We start from the raw sequence: 19,559 nt of genomic DNA, 5'->3' as shown, positions 1-19,559 counted from the left end.
AAATATGGGTGGTCGTTTATCTGAGCCTTGCTGCAAATATCTAGTTTATTCTCTAAAATTTCTAGGTTAGCTGGACATGAGCGATGCTAACAGCTGTTATCAAAACTCTGCTTTCAGTTTACGTACACAAAATTTCGTCGATTCTGCGGCTTATGGCATATGTCCATTACAGTGGAATCTACCATGCCACTCGACTGTTGTGAAAGCACTGTTCAGTGAAATCATACAAACGCTTTATTAGTAACGCCGTTTGAGGGTGACATGGAAATCATTTTCGGTGGTCCGCTTACGCCCCAGCTCATTGTGTTATGTCTCTAAAGTTGTTGCTGGAACACAGTTCACGTGAAAAATGCAACTGTGCTTATTGATTTCCACTAAGGCCACTCTCGACGGGATAAATTCCCGAAATGAGCCCAGACAGAATCTTGTCAACAATCCGTAATTCGGGCACTCTTAAAACAGATTGTACCTAGAGTTTTGCTGCAAAGTTTAATCGGTCGTATGTGGTATTACGTTTGCTGCGCCAAGTTGCAGCAAAACTGAAGGTTGGTTAAGGCTACGGATTCATCATTGGACGCATATTGTCATAGTAACCGAGAGAAAATGTATCTATCATATTTTTGGGGGAAGAGATGCGACCAACACAAGACAACGACTCATGCCAAGCAGTTTCTTAAAAGTTCACTTCGGGACGGGACGCAGTATGGGGTAGAGGAAGAAGAACACGACATCATTTGTTTCTCTGACGTGGTTTCCAAACTGGCGGAAATGGGGAAACAGGTGGTCACTGATTTGATCAGTGTAACCGCAGGTGGACGTGCTAGGACGTGTCTGCACGTAATGCCTGCTGTTTCGTTTGTTGAGGTTGATCAAGCGAGAATGATCAGCTCATTTAGTTTGATGCTCCTCATTCGTTTGCCTCTCTTTCCACCGGAAACCAAACCTTCTTAATCACGCCCACACTGGCGGTAGAATCAGGGGCTGATCGAACTTTATTTCCACGGAAAAATTTAGCAACGAATTGCAGCTACGATTATAACTTTTCACATACAGGTGACATTTGACTGCCTCGCAAGTCGTAGCTTACAAGGTCATGGTTACACAACGATCTATGCACCATCTCTTCACAAAAGTCCCTACGCATTCTGGATGGCTGTCTAACATATTCTGATTGTTAAAATAGTTTATCAGCCTGCACCTAGGTTTCTTCATAATATGCGAGTTTTTCGTGGTGATTATTTTATGGGATCAGTGCCAACCATCTGCGGAGCAGTTGGTTAAACCCAGTATCCGAACCAACAAGCAACTGACCAAGACAAACAGCATGTATCGGCCCCGCCGGACAGGTTGGATGCGTCACCCTTAGAGTCCAACGATTTTGATTACCGAGCTGTCCCCCATACTCTATAAAGTTCCAAAATTTATCCTGTCTCCATGCTGGTCACACTTGGTTGAGCGGGTCAAGGAAAAAAGAACACGAGTTGCACCGCAGTCCACCAAATCTGTGTGAATGTGCCACATCACACAGGTACCTGTCTTCATCTCGTGGCTCGGGAAAAGAGTTGCCATGCTTCTGAAAAGTACACGAGCACTGACCCTAAGAATGCACAGGTATATTTTACTGAGTGTTGGAATATCAGGACTTTCCACCAGGTTGAAAGTGGAGTTGTGCAAACCGCAGGACCTTCACGTCTAATGTTCGACTACTTGATGTAGGAGTTGGAATATCAGGACTTTCCACCAGGTTGAAAGTGGAGGTTGTGCAAACGCAGGACCTTCACGTCTAATGTTCGACTACTTGATGTAGGATGAACACGGACCATTATCCCAAGGGCCAAAATACCATACTGTTTGTCTCGCTGCGGACCACTCAACAGTCCTGGCCAGCACGTAATTGTCTAACTGGCAACGAGGTCTTTAAAACAAGAGAACCTTTCACCGAAAATAATGGTAGCTCGTCTTATGGGTGACCAGTTCAGTATCCAAATACTTAAGACCTGGTTAGGGAATTAACGATGATGCAACAATCAGGTATTATTAGTACATGCACAAATCATGGCACTGTCTCCGAAATTTGACTTCCTATATACATGTTCCAATGCTTAACGAGCTTCTCTGCCATGGTTAGGAAAAGTACCTAATTTCAAATCGACAGGCTGAGTCCTGAACACTGATAGTTTTCAAGCAGTAAACACTGAGGGAATGAGTAATTTCTGACAAAAAAACTAGCTCTTTACGATCAGACTTTAACGAATAATAACCAAAATTCACATACTGACGAAACTCACTTACAGTTAGCTGAAGGCTTGGAGCGTTGGGATCTGGAGAAATTGACAAAATGACAAATTTTTGAAGTCCTATTTTTCGCTGATCACCCGCCTCCAAACTCGTCATCAGCGCATCGCACTTAGCCCCACCTGTAGCTCCGTCCACTCCACTAGTGTTATGGCGGATGCTCGCAAGCGTCTGGTGAAATAGCCATCCAGGCTGTCAACCAGTTGACGGCAACCCGCACGTAGACATTGGTAGGACAATCTCTTTTAGTTTGTTTTGCACAGTTTATTGGCGTTCCTGAGCGGATTACTACGTTGAAATAAATGCTAAGGCAATTGTGAAAATACAAGTTCTGAAGAGAGAAAAAGCTGCCTGAACAACAGTCATTTCTTCCTTTAGTGTCAGTGAACTTCCTCTTCAGTTATTCTGATTTACCAGGGCAATAAGATGCAGTCTATTTCCGTGTTTAGTATATCCGGAGACTGACGCGGCAGAGTCAGTTTGATTTATTCCTCAACCCAAAGCATACAGACATGTTGAACGATTCAGCTTGCATTTTCATGCTCATCTAAGGCTTCTTTTAACCCCTCTATTTATGAAGGCGGATTAGAAAAGTCGACATTTTCTTGGGTTGTTTAACACACAACCCACTTTAGCTCCAAGGTTACTTCAGAGCGGGGTTGGACAGGCTCAGCGGAGTTGGATATAGAGATATTGTATTCATGATTATCATTATTTCACGTAGAACTACCAAGTTCAGAGCCACTTTTGTGCCTTCACACATTTGAGACACCCTTTTGTTTGCCGATTCCGCCGATAGTCACTGCAGACGAGTAACAAGGAAAGTATGAGGAGAATGAATACAAGCAAGCCGTGCTGATGGATAGTTACTGTAGACCGGCAAGTACTAAGGGATTTTACACTGAAAGTTTATCACCACGGTATTAAACCTTCCAGCACATGATGTATCCGATAGTTTAGCAGAATGGTTGCAAGTGTAATGAAATGTTTGATGTCACGGTTTTTCGTTTGTTAGACATCAGTCCAAACCCAAATAATCGATGCGAGATTTGAGTGCCAAATTGTCTGGTCAAGTCACAACTATACTTTTTGTTTTTTTAACCGCCTGCTGCTTCTGCAGCCCACCTGTTGATAGGACTCCACAAGTATTTTCACCAAGGCATTATAACCCTGCCCCCCCCCGCGTAGTCATGTCGGTTGTCAACCCGGAGTGCAACTCAACTGGAATGAAGCTCTAATTATGCTGGTACCGCCATTGAATGACTAAAAACCTTCAAAAAGTACGACCAAAGACAAGTCTGCATAACGCTTGCTCGTTCGAGCATAGAATAACCGATGCATGAATTCCGTCAATTACGTTGCTTGGTCTGCACATGAGTCACTAAATACAAATTTAAGAGACGGGTGCCGTACAACAAACAGGCGAACTTAATCAAAATGTTCGGATGAGAATATCCAGTTAAATGGCTATCAATATTAAACAACTTTTCTAGACGGCTTGTCCAAAGAAGAAATTCCTCTTCAACCGCAGCTATGTAAAACTACGTTCGTGCGACTAACGAATGACTAGGTGGGACAACTCTATCATTTTTCCAGTAGTGTACCGAACAGTTTCCTCTTTCAAACTACGACAAGTCCTCCCAACTATAGGTGTTTCATTAAACAGAATCGAACCTGCGGCACCGACATCGAGGGGTCAATTACTCCCATACGGTGATAATTGCATCTATAATTCAGTTATTGTATACGAACTAGGCTTCAGTGAACCAGATCAGTTTTACTCTTTGGACTGTGCAGCCATGTGTGTAAAGCAGGCCACTTACTCGCTGCATTTGTTTTTCGGTGAAAAAGGCATCACTTATTGATTGGTCTCAAGCTGACGAAGAGAGGTACTTGAAAACATCATTTTGGACTGCGTGACCTAGAAGCGACGGCAGCATGCCTCAAACATTCGACCGATTGTTGGTATCAAATGTCCATACGTCCAAAAACACAGAGAGCAAAGAATCAATTCAACACGGACTTCGGGCAATACTCCTTAAACGTGATTGCAATGATTTACATAGAACACGGATGAGAAAATTCCGGACAGGCGAAGGAAAACAATTGTGAAAAAAGTGGAATTGCAACTTATTTTTTGAATAAATTTGGCCTCAAATAGCTGACTCTGGAATGCCAAGAAAGTAGGCAAGGATGTTGCACGGTTTGTCCAGATATAGTTTGCAAAGGTAGCGATTGAACCTAACTTAAGATGCAGAAAATATGACTTGTAAGTGGCGAGATGTCGAATTTCCACTTGAAATCCAACCCCTTAACTATAACCAGATGAAAAGTTTGAAAGCACTGAAAATTGTTTCGCCTTAGTTTAAGACGAGGAAACTGCGAGTTCCACTGCCAGCGCCGGATCACGTGACTTGAACAGTGTGACCGAAGGGTGATGACGCTAACTCCTGTCTGGCTGCGAGTTATTTGCACTGTTATCAGGCACTCGTAGTTATCACCAAAACATGCGCACAAGCCCCCTACCATTGGTATGCACATACAAATAATTTGCACACCTCCAGGGGGTCCAAACAAATCTTTGATTAAAGTCACTGCATCTTTGAGAGTATTTTGTAACGTTTTTCACCGCACCACATCGACTTTCAGACAGAAATTATTGGTCATACTTTCAGACAAGTCGTTTCTGCCCAGGTTATTTTTCCAGCTGCATTTTCCCAATTTGTCATTTCCTAGCAAGAGGCCTGACGGCACCCACAGGGGCCATTTGAATTTTTGGTAGCATATATCATATTCACCGACCCGCGGAAAAGTTTATCGAGTTGAGTTTGATTACCTAGGCGCCGTGACCTGCTTTACTGCCAAACTGAGCTGGAGTAGTTTAATAAAACATTTATCTTTTTAGGTTACTTTTCCATGGCCCCATACTTCAAAGCAGTCTTTCTTGAGTGCTGATTCTTCGTAGCACACGCAACCATCTTCCTTCGATTTATGACAGCTATAGAAATTGTGTACTTAAACCTCACTGACTGTCTTAAATGCTTGCATACCAATGAAAAAATACCGCCTATATGCTTAGTAGTGCAAGTGGCCTTATTTTGCTCTTCAAAACTTCGAGCCTGCAAAATTCTTGGATGGGTTTCAGAAAAGTAGTCAAATAGTGCAAACGACCAGAGAGTTATCCACATCTCCGTACAAACATACCTCAAACAGTAGCGAATGAACAATCGGTTTTTTGCGATGTATCTCATGCCTGTGATGTTCGAGTAGGTATGTCCTTCGACCTAGATGTTCCCCTGGCCATTCATTCTAACAAATTCTTCTTAAATGACTCCAGGAGATATGCAATTCAGACGCTTGAGCTCGAAACGCCACTTGAATGTCTCATATTTCGAATTTTTTGCTTGTGGAGATTTTTGCGAGGGGGCAGGACATATGCACTTGAATTTTTCCACTTCAAGGAATTGGAGAACTTGCAACGTTGAACGACTGTCAAGGGTTTGACATGTATACCTCGACAGTGAAATAACTACTCGTCGTATTACAAAGAGAGGTGAATGAGGTATTTGAACGGGACTGTACAATGGATGACCACTCCAACATCAGTAGCTGCCATCTATTTCGTCTTCTGGAGGAGTTAGTCCAATAATCATGTAGATCAAACTACCTACAGTGGACTCCTCTCTCGTGGACTACACTGGGGCCATCGCAAAGGATTTAACTACAGAGACAGAGTAAATACCTGTAACCGTACGCACAACAAAGGTAGGGGACCGCTAAGACAAAAGGGAGTATATGACCTGAAGGCCAACAGTGATAGTTTACCGCGGGTGCTTGTTCTCACGGAGATTTATCCATGGCTGTGACACTTCAGCTAAATTTTTATCTGATGAATGAAGCCATTTCATACTGAAAAGTCAAGGCCTACTATACAGCTGTTTTATCTTCGTTTAGGGCCGTCTGTCAGGCGCAGGTCACAAAACCTTCGGTCGTCTTGCAGTTAGTAGCTGTATAAGTTGAATTTCGAGTAATTTATTTCAGGTAGAATATAAGATTGAAAGAAACTCGAAAACTACATCCAGTTGATGAGCCCAAAAAAGGTCGAAACCAACCGTCAGCTGTCGAAGAGTTTCCAGTAAACTTACGAGTAGTGTAGAACGTCGCTAGGCTGCTTATCGGCTCACTTCTTAAATTCAGAATACACTCCAAGTGAATAGTCTTACTGTTAACCGAAATTCTTCCAGACAATGACCAAATGAAATCTCTCTGGGGTTTGAGGAACTACTTTAATCATGGGAACCTTCAATCATGAGAACCTTTTAGTTAGATGTGGAATCAAAGGCCGCCATGGCCCAGAGAGAGGTGATACATAATTGCTTGTTTGGCACCATGAAGGTTTATGGGATGACAGGATTGTGGTCGAGGCGTATGGGTTATATTGGTAATGAACGAGCCGGAAACCTCGAAAAGTAGAAAGGAACTTGCTGATGGTCACTGCCACCTACAGGCCAAATAATTGTAACCTCATTTCGGACCCAATAAAAAGTCAGCTCGATGTCCAGAAACTTGCAGAAGACAGACGAGACAAACTGATGAAGACCATAATGGCCTGTTTTATTGAATATCAAGGATGCACAAATGAGGAGCCCCCTCAATCTAATCGTTTCCCTTCCAGGAGCCCCAACAGAACATTTGGCTAGAGGACTCATGGGGCATCAACTACGGTTCTAAATAAAGTATTAGATGCTTGCGTAATTGACGATGGATCCAGTTTTGTTTGTTGTTGTCATAGCAATTTCCGCTTTAACGAACCAAAACCTCGTCAGAGAAACAGTGAGCGAATTACTTCAGTACAATACAAGCACAGCGGGTATCATTAAGCCTGAAGGAATACGCATACTACTACTGAGCTTCAGCAGGAATNCAGATTTGTTGGTGAAATGAATCCTAAGCAGATTTTTGTTATCCAGATTTACCGCAATGCAGAGTCATCAAAACAAAACTGCGGATACCTTACAGAGGAGGACATACTCTCCCTCATTAGACAAAATTCACCGCAAGATGCACAAGAAGTGCTCAGTGCTACATTCGAAGAACCAATTGAAATTCTCGAATACTTTAGAAAATGGTAAATTTGATAAGAACCCGGAAAACTGTACATGCCTGGCAAGGTGATGTATGGAACAACACCAAACCAGAATAAGGACTATCCAATAAACCAGTTCCTTCATATCCTGTCCCAGCATCATCGAACTGAAAAGGAAAAAAAGGTAACCCACGTATTCAGAATATTCCAGGACAATGGATATTCAGGAACCTTCATCCAGCGTAGATTGAAAAAGAAGGTACCTCAAAATAAGCAACAAGAAGAACATACAGCAGGCTTAACATTATCCAATAAACCAGTTCCTTCATATCCTGTCCCAGCATCATCGAACTGAAAAGGAAAAAAAGGTAACCCACGTATTCAGAATATTCCAGGACAATGGATATTCAGGAACCTTCATCCAGCGTAGATTGAAAAAGAAGGTACCTCAAAATAAAATAAGCAACGAACATACAGCAGGCTTAACATCATTGTCGTACAACCACAAAGTTTACGAAATGATATCAAAAGCATTATAATGAAAAGAAGAGAAAAGGGTGTGTGAAGGAGGAGATCTGATGCTGGTCTACCACAAGCAATTTAAATTACCGACAATTTTAAACGCTCAGTCAGGAAATCTGGGAATAAACGGGCATTACAATCTCCAATGGTACCAGTCAGCCGCTATTTCTTGCAGTCTCCAGCTAGGCGCAGAGAGGTCACTGAGATCCTTTTCTGGAACGCCAGAAACACCTAAACTCCTCGTTGTATCTTTCCTACCCTTCTGTCAAATCATACGTTGCCCACCTTGCGGGTTGCGGCATTCTGACGTTGGCACAATGAACAACAATCATTTCCGTAGACGTTGCTTTGCAGTGCGTAGCACATGGACGGTTCATCGCAGTATACACTCGAGATTTCAACCAATAACAAAGTTGCTGAAAACTTTTCGATAGCACACAACCTGTTTCGGGCTCCTTGGAGCTCAGCAGTTAGATGCAATCCTCAAGTTTCTGTTGGTATTATGTTCTAATTGAACCTTGAATATCGCACAAACTGAAACGTGAGGTGGCCCATATGCACCACATTCAGTTAAAGCGTACTATCAGAAAGGAGTGATTCGGCTGGTTTCAGTTGGGTTTCTAATCAAAGCTAAATTTGTCAAAAGCTTTTTCTTTGTTCACTCAACGTATCTTACGTCTATGAGAGTAAACACAATAAGAGACCCCTTTGTCTGACTCACAACAAGCTGTGAGTTTTGTTTGGCACCGGTTGAGTATTTGAAACAGTGTAATTCTGATTGACAGACATGGTGTGGTCATGGTTGAAACTCTCCTAGGCGTAGTTGAATTCGGTTTTGAGATGTATCTTCACGGACAAGCGCCCAAGAAATTCTGAACCACCTACGCTGTGTTAACAGAAGGTGGGTTATAAACAACTAGTTTTTGGTCATAAGCACACTGATGAGTGATTTGGAATCGACATAATGAGACACCGCTACCTCTGTTATATCCAGTACAACTAAAATGATCAAAAGCTCGGTAAGCTTGAAGACATACTGGGGTCTTGGAATTCAGCTTCTTCAACATCACTCAACAATCCATGCAATCTGGACTTAGTCATCTCAGTCCCCCGTGAAGATGGTCCTTCACAACCCACCTATAATGGCTATCACGATTATAACTAAAATGGAAAACTGAAATGCCCCCCAAGAAGGCAGGATGCTTTCGGAACAATTCAATCCTGACCGACCAGTATCGAATCTTAAGCTCTTCAATGATTTACACGACCTTGGAGACTGGATCTATCTCAAGAGAGTTGAAACACAAGTACTCAAGAGGAAACGACGGAAACTACTGAGAAATCAGCCTTCTTTGCACTACAGAGAAAATCTTGAGAAGCGTCTTAGTAAACCACCCGAACACGGTTATTCGGGAGAGATGTACCCCCCGACGCGAAAAGTGGTTTTCGAAACAGGCGTCGAATGACCGACCTTATTTCTGCAGTGCGCCATCTGCAAGAGATATGTCGGGAACGGAACCAATTGTTACACACTGAGTTCGTAAACTACACGAAATCCTTTGCTTCGGTGAAAGGAGGGAAACCACTGCTCATCCTCCGAATGTTACACTGTTCCGATCCATTCATTAAGGTATGTAAGTCCGGTTTGTAACAGTGGACCAACCTCTACAGAATTCCAGATTAGTGGTGCGTCCCAGGAACGCATTCTGGTTTCACTTTTTTTCATTTGTACCTTGATGCGATTTGAGCAAAAATGGCTCCAGATTCTGAAGATAGCTCATCAATCTATTACCCACTCGATGGTGATATCTTCAGCTCGAAATGTTTCATGAATAGAGTCAAACATACATAAGATTTTCCTCACGAGCGACTGCTCATCATGTGAATATCTGAAGGCAGATTTGCAGTCAATAACCATAGTGTTGTCGCCACAGCATCCGTTTCCAGTCTAACTGTAAGTGCTTCTAAAACTAACTTGTCTTTCGTCATGCCACACGGAGGATCCAACAACAAAAACCAAGCCAGAATTATTGCCCCGTCTAATCATCCCATGAAAATTACCACTACACAGGCGGTGCCATGTCTACAGACTTGAAAATATATCTACTACAGTTGACAAAGTTACATGTAGAAGGCGTCTTGCGTGATAGTGCAACCACCACTCGCCGGATAGTGGGAGCATGACCATTCGAGTTAACTTTTCGGTGAATGTAATGGTCATACTGAGTAATCACGAGTGAGCAGACAACCCATTGCATTCATCACTGTCTCCCGTTTAGTCGCTGCTTACGCCCACCACATTGGAATGCGGGGGTCATGCCTGTATTGCGCAGGTATCACCTGGATGTGATGCGGCTTTTCCAGGGGACCGATACATCGACGCATGCTACACTGGCTCCGAACAGGAGGGCTTGAATGCCACATTGTCGACAAGGTTTTCATGCGCGTTTAGATTGGACCACAAATACTGAAAGGCGACGGTAAATTGAGGGAATGGAGACTTTACCCTCGGATTAGTGACAACTGGGCCAGTACTAAGGCGCCATATATCAGAGGAGAGTGAGTAGGCAAATAAGTTATTGTAAAAGGAAAGTTACAAAAAAGTTATTCCTTTGGTTACAAGTTGATTCTCGATTGGATGTATACAATCTTTACACGAATGCTGGTGGTTAGCAGTTGATCACCAGTCAAACGGGGATCGAAATTCAAGGGGATTGTACAATTCTGTCGGAACTGTTTTTCCCTTCTCCATTCTCCTTTTCCCGGAAATATTTTGCAGCTAAAATTTAAAGAAAGGAAGGCAAGTTTAAGATATATGTATTTGCCAGCTATTCCAATAATCTGGGAGAAGAAATACGAGTTGTACTAGTATGACAGTGCGAACCCGTAATCTCAATATTTTTCAAATAGTTTGCGAAATGCGCATTCAGTAGCCCGGGCTCAACAAGAGCGCTGTCTCAACTACCTAATACATATGTTTTCTATGCAACATTCATCGTACTGCTTTCATTCGTGTGCGCAAGGTTGTCTTCCCAGCAAGTCCTTCAATACTGCATCCTAGAAGTGAGCTTCTCCAGTCATCAAACTTGAAACCTCATGCTTGTTGACTGAAGCCATTTCTGTAAATTGGTATGACTGCGTAGTTTGCGTCTTGTTCACAGAAGCCCTTGGCTGATGTGTGCTGACCACAAAGGTAAAAGCACATGTGCATTCTGCGGAATAAGTTTCTTAGCACGTGAAACAGCGGATTCCTAGTGGCCACCCTTATTATATCATCGATACAGTTTCTATCTCCGGCATCGAGCATTCTACCAATCAGAAAAAATTTTGTACGTCGTCGGGCTGTATGGGATACAGAAGCCCAAGAATTCTAAAGTTCGAAAAGCAATCACGATTTGTTTCATTCACTATGTAATCAACGTTACACCATTGACAGTCCGCTTTTTGCAAACAGATCAGTAGTTGTGGTGAACGTAATTTTTGGGAACGCAGTTTACCGCCTTTTGCTTATCAGCTAATCTTAGCCCGTCACATAAGCAGACCGAGTTCACGCTGAAGAATAGCAACGTCAGAGACTTGGTAGGAACTGGTTTGACGAGAAAGTCACTTGAGTGGCTGCTTAAGCGTCTTTCTCAGTTGACAATGACTAAATGAGTCCTGTGCATATTAGCCGGTATATATCCAATCGAGAATCAACTTGTAACCAAAGAAATAACTTTTTTGTAACTTTCCTTTTACAATAACTTATTTGCCTACTCACTCACCTCTGATACATGGCGCATTAGTACTGGCCCAACTGTCACTAATCCGATGGTAAAGTCTCCGTTTGCTAAAACCTAACTCAAGTTACTGTCGACTTTCAGTACTTGTGGTCCCGTCTAGACGCTCACCAAAACATTATCGACAATGTGACATGCAAGCCCCCCTGTTCGGAGCCAGTGTAGCATGCGTCGATGTATCGGTCCCCTGGAAAAGCCGCACCACATCCAGGTGACACCTACGTACTGCAGACCCTGACAACACCGAGGAAGGCAGGTGTGTGACCCCCGCATGCCACTGCGGTGGATGGAAGCAGCGTCTAAACGGAAGACAATGATGGGCGCATTGGGTTGTGTGCTCACTCGTGACCACTCAGTATGACCATCGCGTTCACCGAAAAGTTAACTAACCACTATCCAGATAGTGGTGATTACACTACCGCGCAAGACGCCTTCCATATGCAACTTTGTTTAGTGCAGCTGTACTGTTTATTCGGTTGGTTGCCTTCAGTTTCAAGGTAGTTGAACAGTTGTCCATTAGGAAATGGACTTGATGTCGCCTTTTGATACATCTGTACGAACCGGGTCCGGTTCTTATTCATCCGAAATTAACACATCTTACCTAATCATCCACATTATCTTCGTTTAGCATGCCATTCAGAAAAGCCGTCGGGTCTTGTCCTTGTCGCAAAATCTTCTTTAACTTGGACCGTTTGTTTTGAAACCATATTTTCACCTGTCGTGTGTGAAAGTAGGTGGGAAGTGTTTAGGAAAAACGTCATGGTTCAAGGTAAACTAAATACTTTGATTAATAGAACTTTCACGATTCGACTTCAAACTTCCTTTTTTAAGGCTTCGTAATCAATCAGGTGGTCTTTTCACCGATCTTCGCAATCACTTTGCAGAGTTTTTGTCACCAATCGAGCTGGCGTCATCAGTGCTCGGTTGGTTAGGCTCTGCAATCAAAGTTTGAAGTTTCCCTTATCTCAGTGCACATTCAGAAAAATCTTTGCTCGGTCACTAACATCATATTACAGCTGTGGTGAATACAAGAATGTGTTTCCTTAATGTGCCGAGAAGTACTGTGTCTCAGCTTAAGTTTGTGAATGCCCCTAGGTTAAGTGAAACGTAATATGATCAGTGGAGAAACAAGAATATTAAAGAAAATATAAGATCATTCGCCTGAGGCTAGTTCTGGCCGTACAGCTGCCTAGTGCTTGACGGAATGCTTCCAGTGTGTCTAGAAATCCAGCGGAACAATCGGAAAGCCATAAATGGATTCAGCTTAGGGACAAGTTGGTCAGAATCTCAAGCACTTTACCTTGATCCACCTCCTTGAAGGTTATCAGAGAATGACTAAACGTACATCATATTGACATTATATCATCAACATCATAATAATGTGGATCTAAGCTCGATCATGTAAGCGATACACCAAATATGCAATATAACGTTGGGCATTTACGTCATACGTACGATACAGTATACAGCGATACAATACAACAATACGATATAACACATAACACTGTGCGCACCTGTACCTCACGCAGTGAGTGAATTTTGGATGACCCTCGATTTGGGCGCTTTGCATTATTTGTATTTGACCAGCCCTACAGTCTTACTCGTTCCCTTTCACTTCTATCCTCACATGAGCTGGAAACTTGAAATACAGCTAATCACACAACTGTTCAGTAGTCAGTCAGCCGGAAATTATTTAGCTAAGTGGTCATTTCTTCAAGACTGGTCGGTCGCTCCCTCGTTTTGAGATGACCAGCTTACAAAGTCCAAGCAGAGGATCCCAGATAAGTGTAATTTCTACTTTCCAGTAAGAATGGCAGACTGCATATGGAGGAGGCATTTCGCATCTGATCCTTAACATTAGTTATTCTTGTTTCGAAGCCGTGCGTCTTGGTTCAAATTTGGTACCACTGAACTCATCGAAGTTTTCGCACACCTTTCCATGTCTAACTTTGAGGCAATATCTTGTACGACCTTCGAGTGAATGTACATCTGGAAACTCAGCGCGCTTTAGTCTGACAAAAAACAAACCTCTTGTTATGAGCTCCTTCAGTCAAACGTTCTGAGTTCGAGTTTACATAAAATAATAGCAATATTTCCGAAGTACACTCGTGTACAAGCTAAGTGGATAGGAAAGAGAGACCAAAGTGGATCCCAGCAGAATCTGTCGAAAACTTGCACTGTGATATCTCTAACATCGCATCAAGTAAAATGTGTGACGGCCTTTGTGCAGCACATTCAGTTGAAGAATACCTGAAACCACAGATCCGACCGAAACTCAGCTGTGCCTCCCGTTAAAACCAAACCAGTTTATTGTTGAATGTACCTAACGAAGTGCGTACAAGTTTGGTGCAATTAGAACTTGGAGTTGATGGAAACTTTGGGACTGTGCCTAATTGATGAACCCCGGGAACGGTGAAACCGGTCGTTGACCGTCCAAGAGTGTTTAGCAGCCTCCTGGACTTCACTGATTCTTTCCGATCATCATAGTAAGTTGTTCGTTTGTTGGTTTGCTGTCTGAGCTTGGTAGTTAGATTGCAAGCCTTTCATCGTCACTCTAGTTGACATCGTCAATGCGTAGTTGGATGGTAATTTCATTACTAATCGAAAAATGAACTTCGATCCGTCCTAACTAGAATTCACTAAAACTACTGGGTACAAGCAACCATAAACGAAGAAGTTACGGCCAGGTCATTCCGAAAAAACTGGTTAAAAGTAAGCTGTTTTCCTGATGTACCATATTTCTATTTGTACAAACATCGTAAGTCATCTCCTTCGGTGCTGTTTTGTTGATGTCACCAGGTGGTCCGGCTGAAATTTAACACCGATTCAATGTTTGGCCTTCAGTGAGCTACACAGTGGCAAGGGTTGGCAACTACACAGCGAACTTAGCATGAGAGTTTCACAGACAGCAGCAGGAACGTGTGCGCGTGTTTGCGATCGGACAAAAACGTGATTACACCCGGTGTACCCGAGAAGCGAAACACGTACTCGCGCGTCCTCAACACGGAACATGGAATTTCGAATCTGATGTTACGTTGGATCAAACAGAACTGTAGTTTGAACATACTGGTCCATGTACTCATAGATGCAAATAAAAGTGCGCGCGTAATAGGTCAAGCGAATCAATTGAATACTGTTTACGGTAGATAAATTTGACTACACACTGCACTGATTTCGTTCACTTGCGTTCACTTACACAATACATGAGAAAAATAAGTGTTCTGGAAGCCACCGTTTAACGCTGAGTTCAAGTGATAAGGTTTTTCTTCTACACTGAGCATACACAAACGCATGTAGACTCTGGCGTTGACAGAAATTAATGAAAGCTCGGTGGGAATGGCTGGTATCCGAAAGATTTGCCAATGAACAGTGGTTAAACTACTGGATGCCTGCGATTAGTCAGAAGTCACTGACGATTTGCCTTCAGCCGAATGTGGCGCTACGAAGAAGCCTTTGGGGCCTATCTAAACCCGACAGAATGAGGTCGACGGACAGACGCACAGAAGCTCATCAAAACCAACAGTCAACCTAAAAGTGTTAACAATCAGCCCAGTATGGCATCCTCCCGATGAAGGTTATATGACACACCAATTTAGGCTTGAACACACCAGTCAATCAGTGCAAAACTGCTGAGAAACGATTACAAATGGCCTTTCAAGACAGGCTATCTCGAAAGCATCTTTGCGGACTGTGTTGATCAGTTACACCTGATCGGCTAGTGTCCAGCTTATGGCATAAAACCCGAAGACAGACCATTAGGATATCCTAGCTTAACAACAATTCTTTCGATTTGCACAGACTCCTGTGAATTCTAGCAGAAAACTATACAAAACAGATAGCTCACCACAAAACGTGCAGCACAAGGAACAAGTTGGTCATCTATGACCTACAACCGACGGTCGCGTATGTTTAGACTTCGCGGTCGTTTCAATATTATTCAAGGGTGCTTCCAGGGAACGAAATGGTGAAAAATGTAGAAGCAAACCATTAGCCTCATCTTCAATTCTCTCGCATCAACAGCTTTCAGGGAGAGCGAATAACCATGCACCCCAGACCCGCAGAGAAGCTTTTGACTACTTTAGAGCAACCAATCGCTGAGAGTCCGACTCTTGCGCGCATAGCAACCCTGTCCTCGTAAATATAGGTCCCACCCGAGGTAGAGCATGCACGGATCAGTCAATCTACATTCTTTCAAACATAAAGTAAACCCTGTTTCTATAAAACAGTCGGACGCTCTCAAGATCACTGAGCTGTCGGAATACAACAAAATGGATCTCACTTGTGCACTCATAAAAAAATTATAACCATTTCAAGAATTTTATCGCAACTGCGTAAGCTATCTTCCTCGGGTTATAGGCATTAACCCATTGCGTTTCCATCTCACCGTTCACCCAGACCAGCGGGAATTGACGTTCGAAAGGGTTAAAAGTAGAGTTTTCTATTTTAGTCCTCAAGGAGGACTCTTAAACTGGCGAAACTAGCTATCACCTTAGAAGACGGCTGATGAATGCACCGGGTGGTCACACACATGAGACAGTGGACCAGCATTTCGGTTATTCACCTTTGAACTGGGCATCTTCAAATTATCTGCCACCTTGTCCTACTAATCATTACACGTGCTTCGGGATTAGATCGTAGACGACTCTCTAAAAGGACTTTAATAGACGTGCCCCTTCCAGACGGTGAAATCGATATAGTGATACACTAAAATTCGATGTATATGAAGGGGGGATTATCTACTCTATCTCATAGTGATTCGCGTATTCTGACGCACCATGTATTCAGTCAATCAGTAAAATGTTAGCATTTTTGCATTCGATTTTCAGCATTTTAATTTGTACACTGAGTTTCGTGTAAATGCAGAAAATGACTGTAGGTTTGGTCGCTGAAGCAATAATAGTGGTGTTTCCACAACGGATGCAGCCAACTAGGATGTCGGTCACTTCAGTGGTAAAGAAACTCGTTAGAAAAAACTATTTCGGTTCTATCACTTTAATAGACTTATTACGAGATTAGAGGCTAATCTGTTTCCGCGAGTTTCATGGCAGTCTAGCTAAAATTTGGCTACAAAGCCTTGATTCAACCCTAGCATACTGTACAACTGTCTACATCCGAATCCGTTTCCGACTGATCTGGGGACACATTTCTACAACAGATGGTCTGCTTCGATCACAACGGTACGGGAAAGGCTTGCGTGTTTACTTGCAAGCACGACACGAACCTGTCATCTACCAACAAGAGAACTTCTTCCACCTTCTTAGATGTCACTAGCCTTCGAACAGGGGCCAGTTAGGCAGATTCTACTGGGTGCACGTGATTTCCACTTTTTTGGTGGGATTAAAATAAACGTAAAGAGTTGGCGACAACAAACAGACTTGACTAATATTCTTCACATAAGGCGATAATTTTTCCAAAGGTCTCATTCGCTGGCTTAGAAGTTACTTACTGGACGATCCAAACTTCATATGCACAGTCTCGCTATTTCCCTAGAGGGTAATGAATGCGTTCATTTGAAGAAATGTTGGCGGGATTATATGCAAGAAGAATGAGGACTAGTGACCAAATTATGAATGTCTATCTATGCGAATGCAGAACTCAGTGATGAAATTATCACCCGGCAACCATTACCTTGAGACTCCGTGAGAGTCCAGCTCAGCAGTACAGTATTGAAAAATTACTAGCTACATCCTTGTGAATTGCTGACTGCATTCAATCAGCAGCTATACTACCTCAGAACACAGGTCGGGAAAGACAACACTGGCAAATTGTATTCCCGGCTGGCGGCCTAGTTTCGCTGTATCACCAAACCCTTGCTTCGCGTTACCCACTGACTTGTGGATACATTTTTTCCGAATTTATACCGCATGACGTCATTAATACCACACTCGTCAGCCTTACCAAGACTGTTCAGTCAATTAAACTGAGTGGTCCCATTCATGATAGAAGTTGTTAGCTTTTTCTGAATTCCATCTACAAGACTCAAACTACGTCCATTGTGCCTGATTAACAGTAAACAATAGCTGTCATGACACTTCACGACCTTCGCCTCCGTTTTAGTTCGGACTGGAAAATACACATGCGCCCATCGGCCGATCTTTCGTTTACATTGCGCCATCGATCCATCCGAGCATTCCATCTTGAGTTTGAGTAAGTGATGCTCTCCCTATGGTCGAAGGGGTTTTGCTCTTTCACTCACTTGTAACACCTAGGCAGGAAAGTTCATTCGCAAACTAGCACCATAATAATGGTAAAAACTTTTTATGACCTAAGTTCGTTACGAGTGGCGACGGTGAACAGTGGCCGTCACATTCCTGTCGAAAACAGCCATACTAACACGATTTCGTTAGCCACTTTGGAATGTATTTTCATTGAGGTAATTCATTGCTTTGTTCCAGACCGACGCAACTACGGTATCACCTTGATTGGTGTAGCAATCCAGTTGTCCATCTCAGCACATAAACCAAAGACCATTTCTGACGTCAGTTCCATCAGCCAGCCATGGAACTTACCATCTCCACAGCATGTGAAAGGGCACACACATTGGTAGAACTGGCTAAAGGCTAGGAAGGCACGCCAAAGAGTACATGTCCAAATTACTGAATATACTACTGGTTTACACAGATATGATTTGGAACGAGGCCACCGATCACCAGGCTCCTTGTCAAAGCAGAACAGTGTGTTAAACTTTTTCCTTTTTTCCGGATCTTGGCATGAAGTGGTCGTCCATGCAGACTGAAGTTCTCTGGAATGATGTCGATTAATCTTTTCTTGCCTTTACTGTGTGCTGCGGAGGGCATGGTAGTTACGCTGAGACTACCTTGGTGTCACTATGGATGCTTCATATTATAATTCCGCGCTGTAATCGTGCAACTGACCATCTCTTCTGCTTCACTTAGCTCGCTTTTAGCTTAGTGTGGCAAACAATATTGCAGGGAAATAACTCATTTTGCAAGAATGCTATTCAACCTGATCCACATTCTTCTGTGATTTTATATGTGGACAGATCGTTGTTTACTATGGATATTGTCATGACTATCTTTATCCTCACCGCGCCATTCGAATCTGAGTACTTTTACATGTAATTATTGATATTTTGAAAAAGGGGTTTAAAATGTGCGTCAGATAACCATACATGGATGGCTAGTTCACTTTAAAGCAAGAGACAGTCATTCATAGTTACCTGTGCAGAACTACTCTACTGAAAAGTGTAAACAGGACTTTCATATCGTGTAGATCACATACCAGTCTAATACAGCGGTGAGTGGTCTTGTTGTGAAATACTTTCTTAAGCAGCTCCCCTGCTGACGGGTCTTCCTTGTGAGGAAAAAGTACTGCAAGTCACTACGTACGGTCGAATAAAGGCCACATTAGTTTAGGAGCTGAAAGTCATTTTTGCAAGTAATAATACGTATAAATATGACAGTGAACACAACAGTGAAAACGACAATTGCCAGTCATCAGCATCCGGAATGAGAGGCGCTCATGCTTTTGGGATACTAAGTGATATGAAGTGCACCGTACAAACGCAGTGCTCTTGTGACCCCCCGCGGCCTCCCTTATACGTGAACGGCAACTCCGTGCAGCCCAACACGGTGCCAAACACACCATATCCAGAGATTCAGTTAAGTGACAGTTATTGTGATAAACCTGGATCAAAAGGGACAAACATAACTGGGTTCCAGGTGAGCCTCCCATCAAAACCAACTTGATATACAGATGAGTCTATAAGTCAGAGATGGGGTTTTCTTTTTCAGCCACATGTGCACGTGCCACAACAACAACAACAACCATCCATTTACTCACTTGCGTTTGTGTTAGTCCAAGCTGTGAGGCCAGACAAGCTCGCTCGGTCAGATTCAGATATTGCGACTGTACAA

At 42.9% G+C, this 19,559-nt stretch overlaps 1 protein-coding gene across 1 annotated transcript in view; it reads right to left on the bottom strand.

Moving 5' to 3' along the window:
* Positions 1 to 12,283: 12,283 nt before the first annotated feature.
* T265_02183 (hypothetical protein) overlaps positions 12,284 to 19,559 on the bottom strand; it is a gene marked incomplete at both ends in the record, with an annotated part of 17,692 nt that continues 10,416 nt past the window's right edge. Inside the window, 2 exons of the mRNA XM_009166357.1 lie at positions 12,284 to 12,397; positions 19,441 to 19,523. Coding sequence (XP_009164621.1) covers positions 12,284 to 12,397; positions 19,441 to 19,523 — 197 coding nt within the window. The remainder of the gene's footprint in view (positions 12,398 to 19,440; positions 19,524 to 19,559) is intronic.

Source organism: Opisthorchis viverrini (assembly GCF_000715545.1).
Source record: "Opisthorchis viverrini unplaced genomic scaffold opera_v5_25, whole genome shotgun sequence".
In the NCBI taxonomy this organism is placed as follows: Eukaryota; Metazoa; Platyhelminthes; class Trematoda; order Opisthorchiida; family Opisthorchiidae; genus Opisthorchis; species Opisthorchis viverrini.
This window is presented reverse-complemented; position numbering and strand designations above follow the sequence as displayed.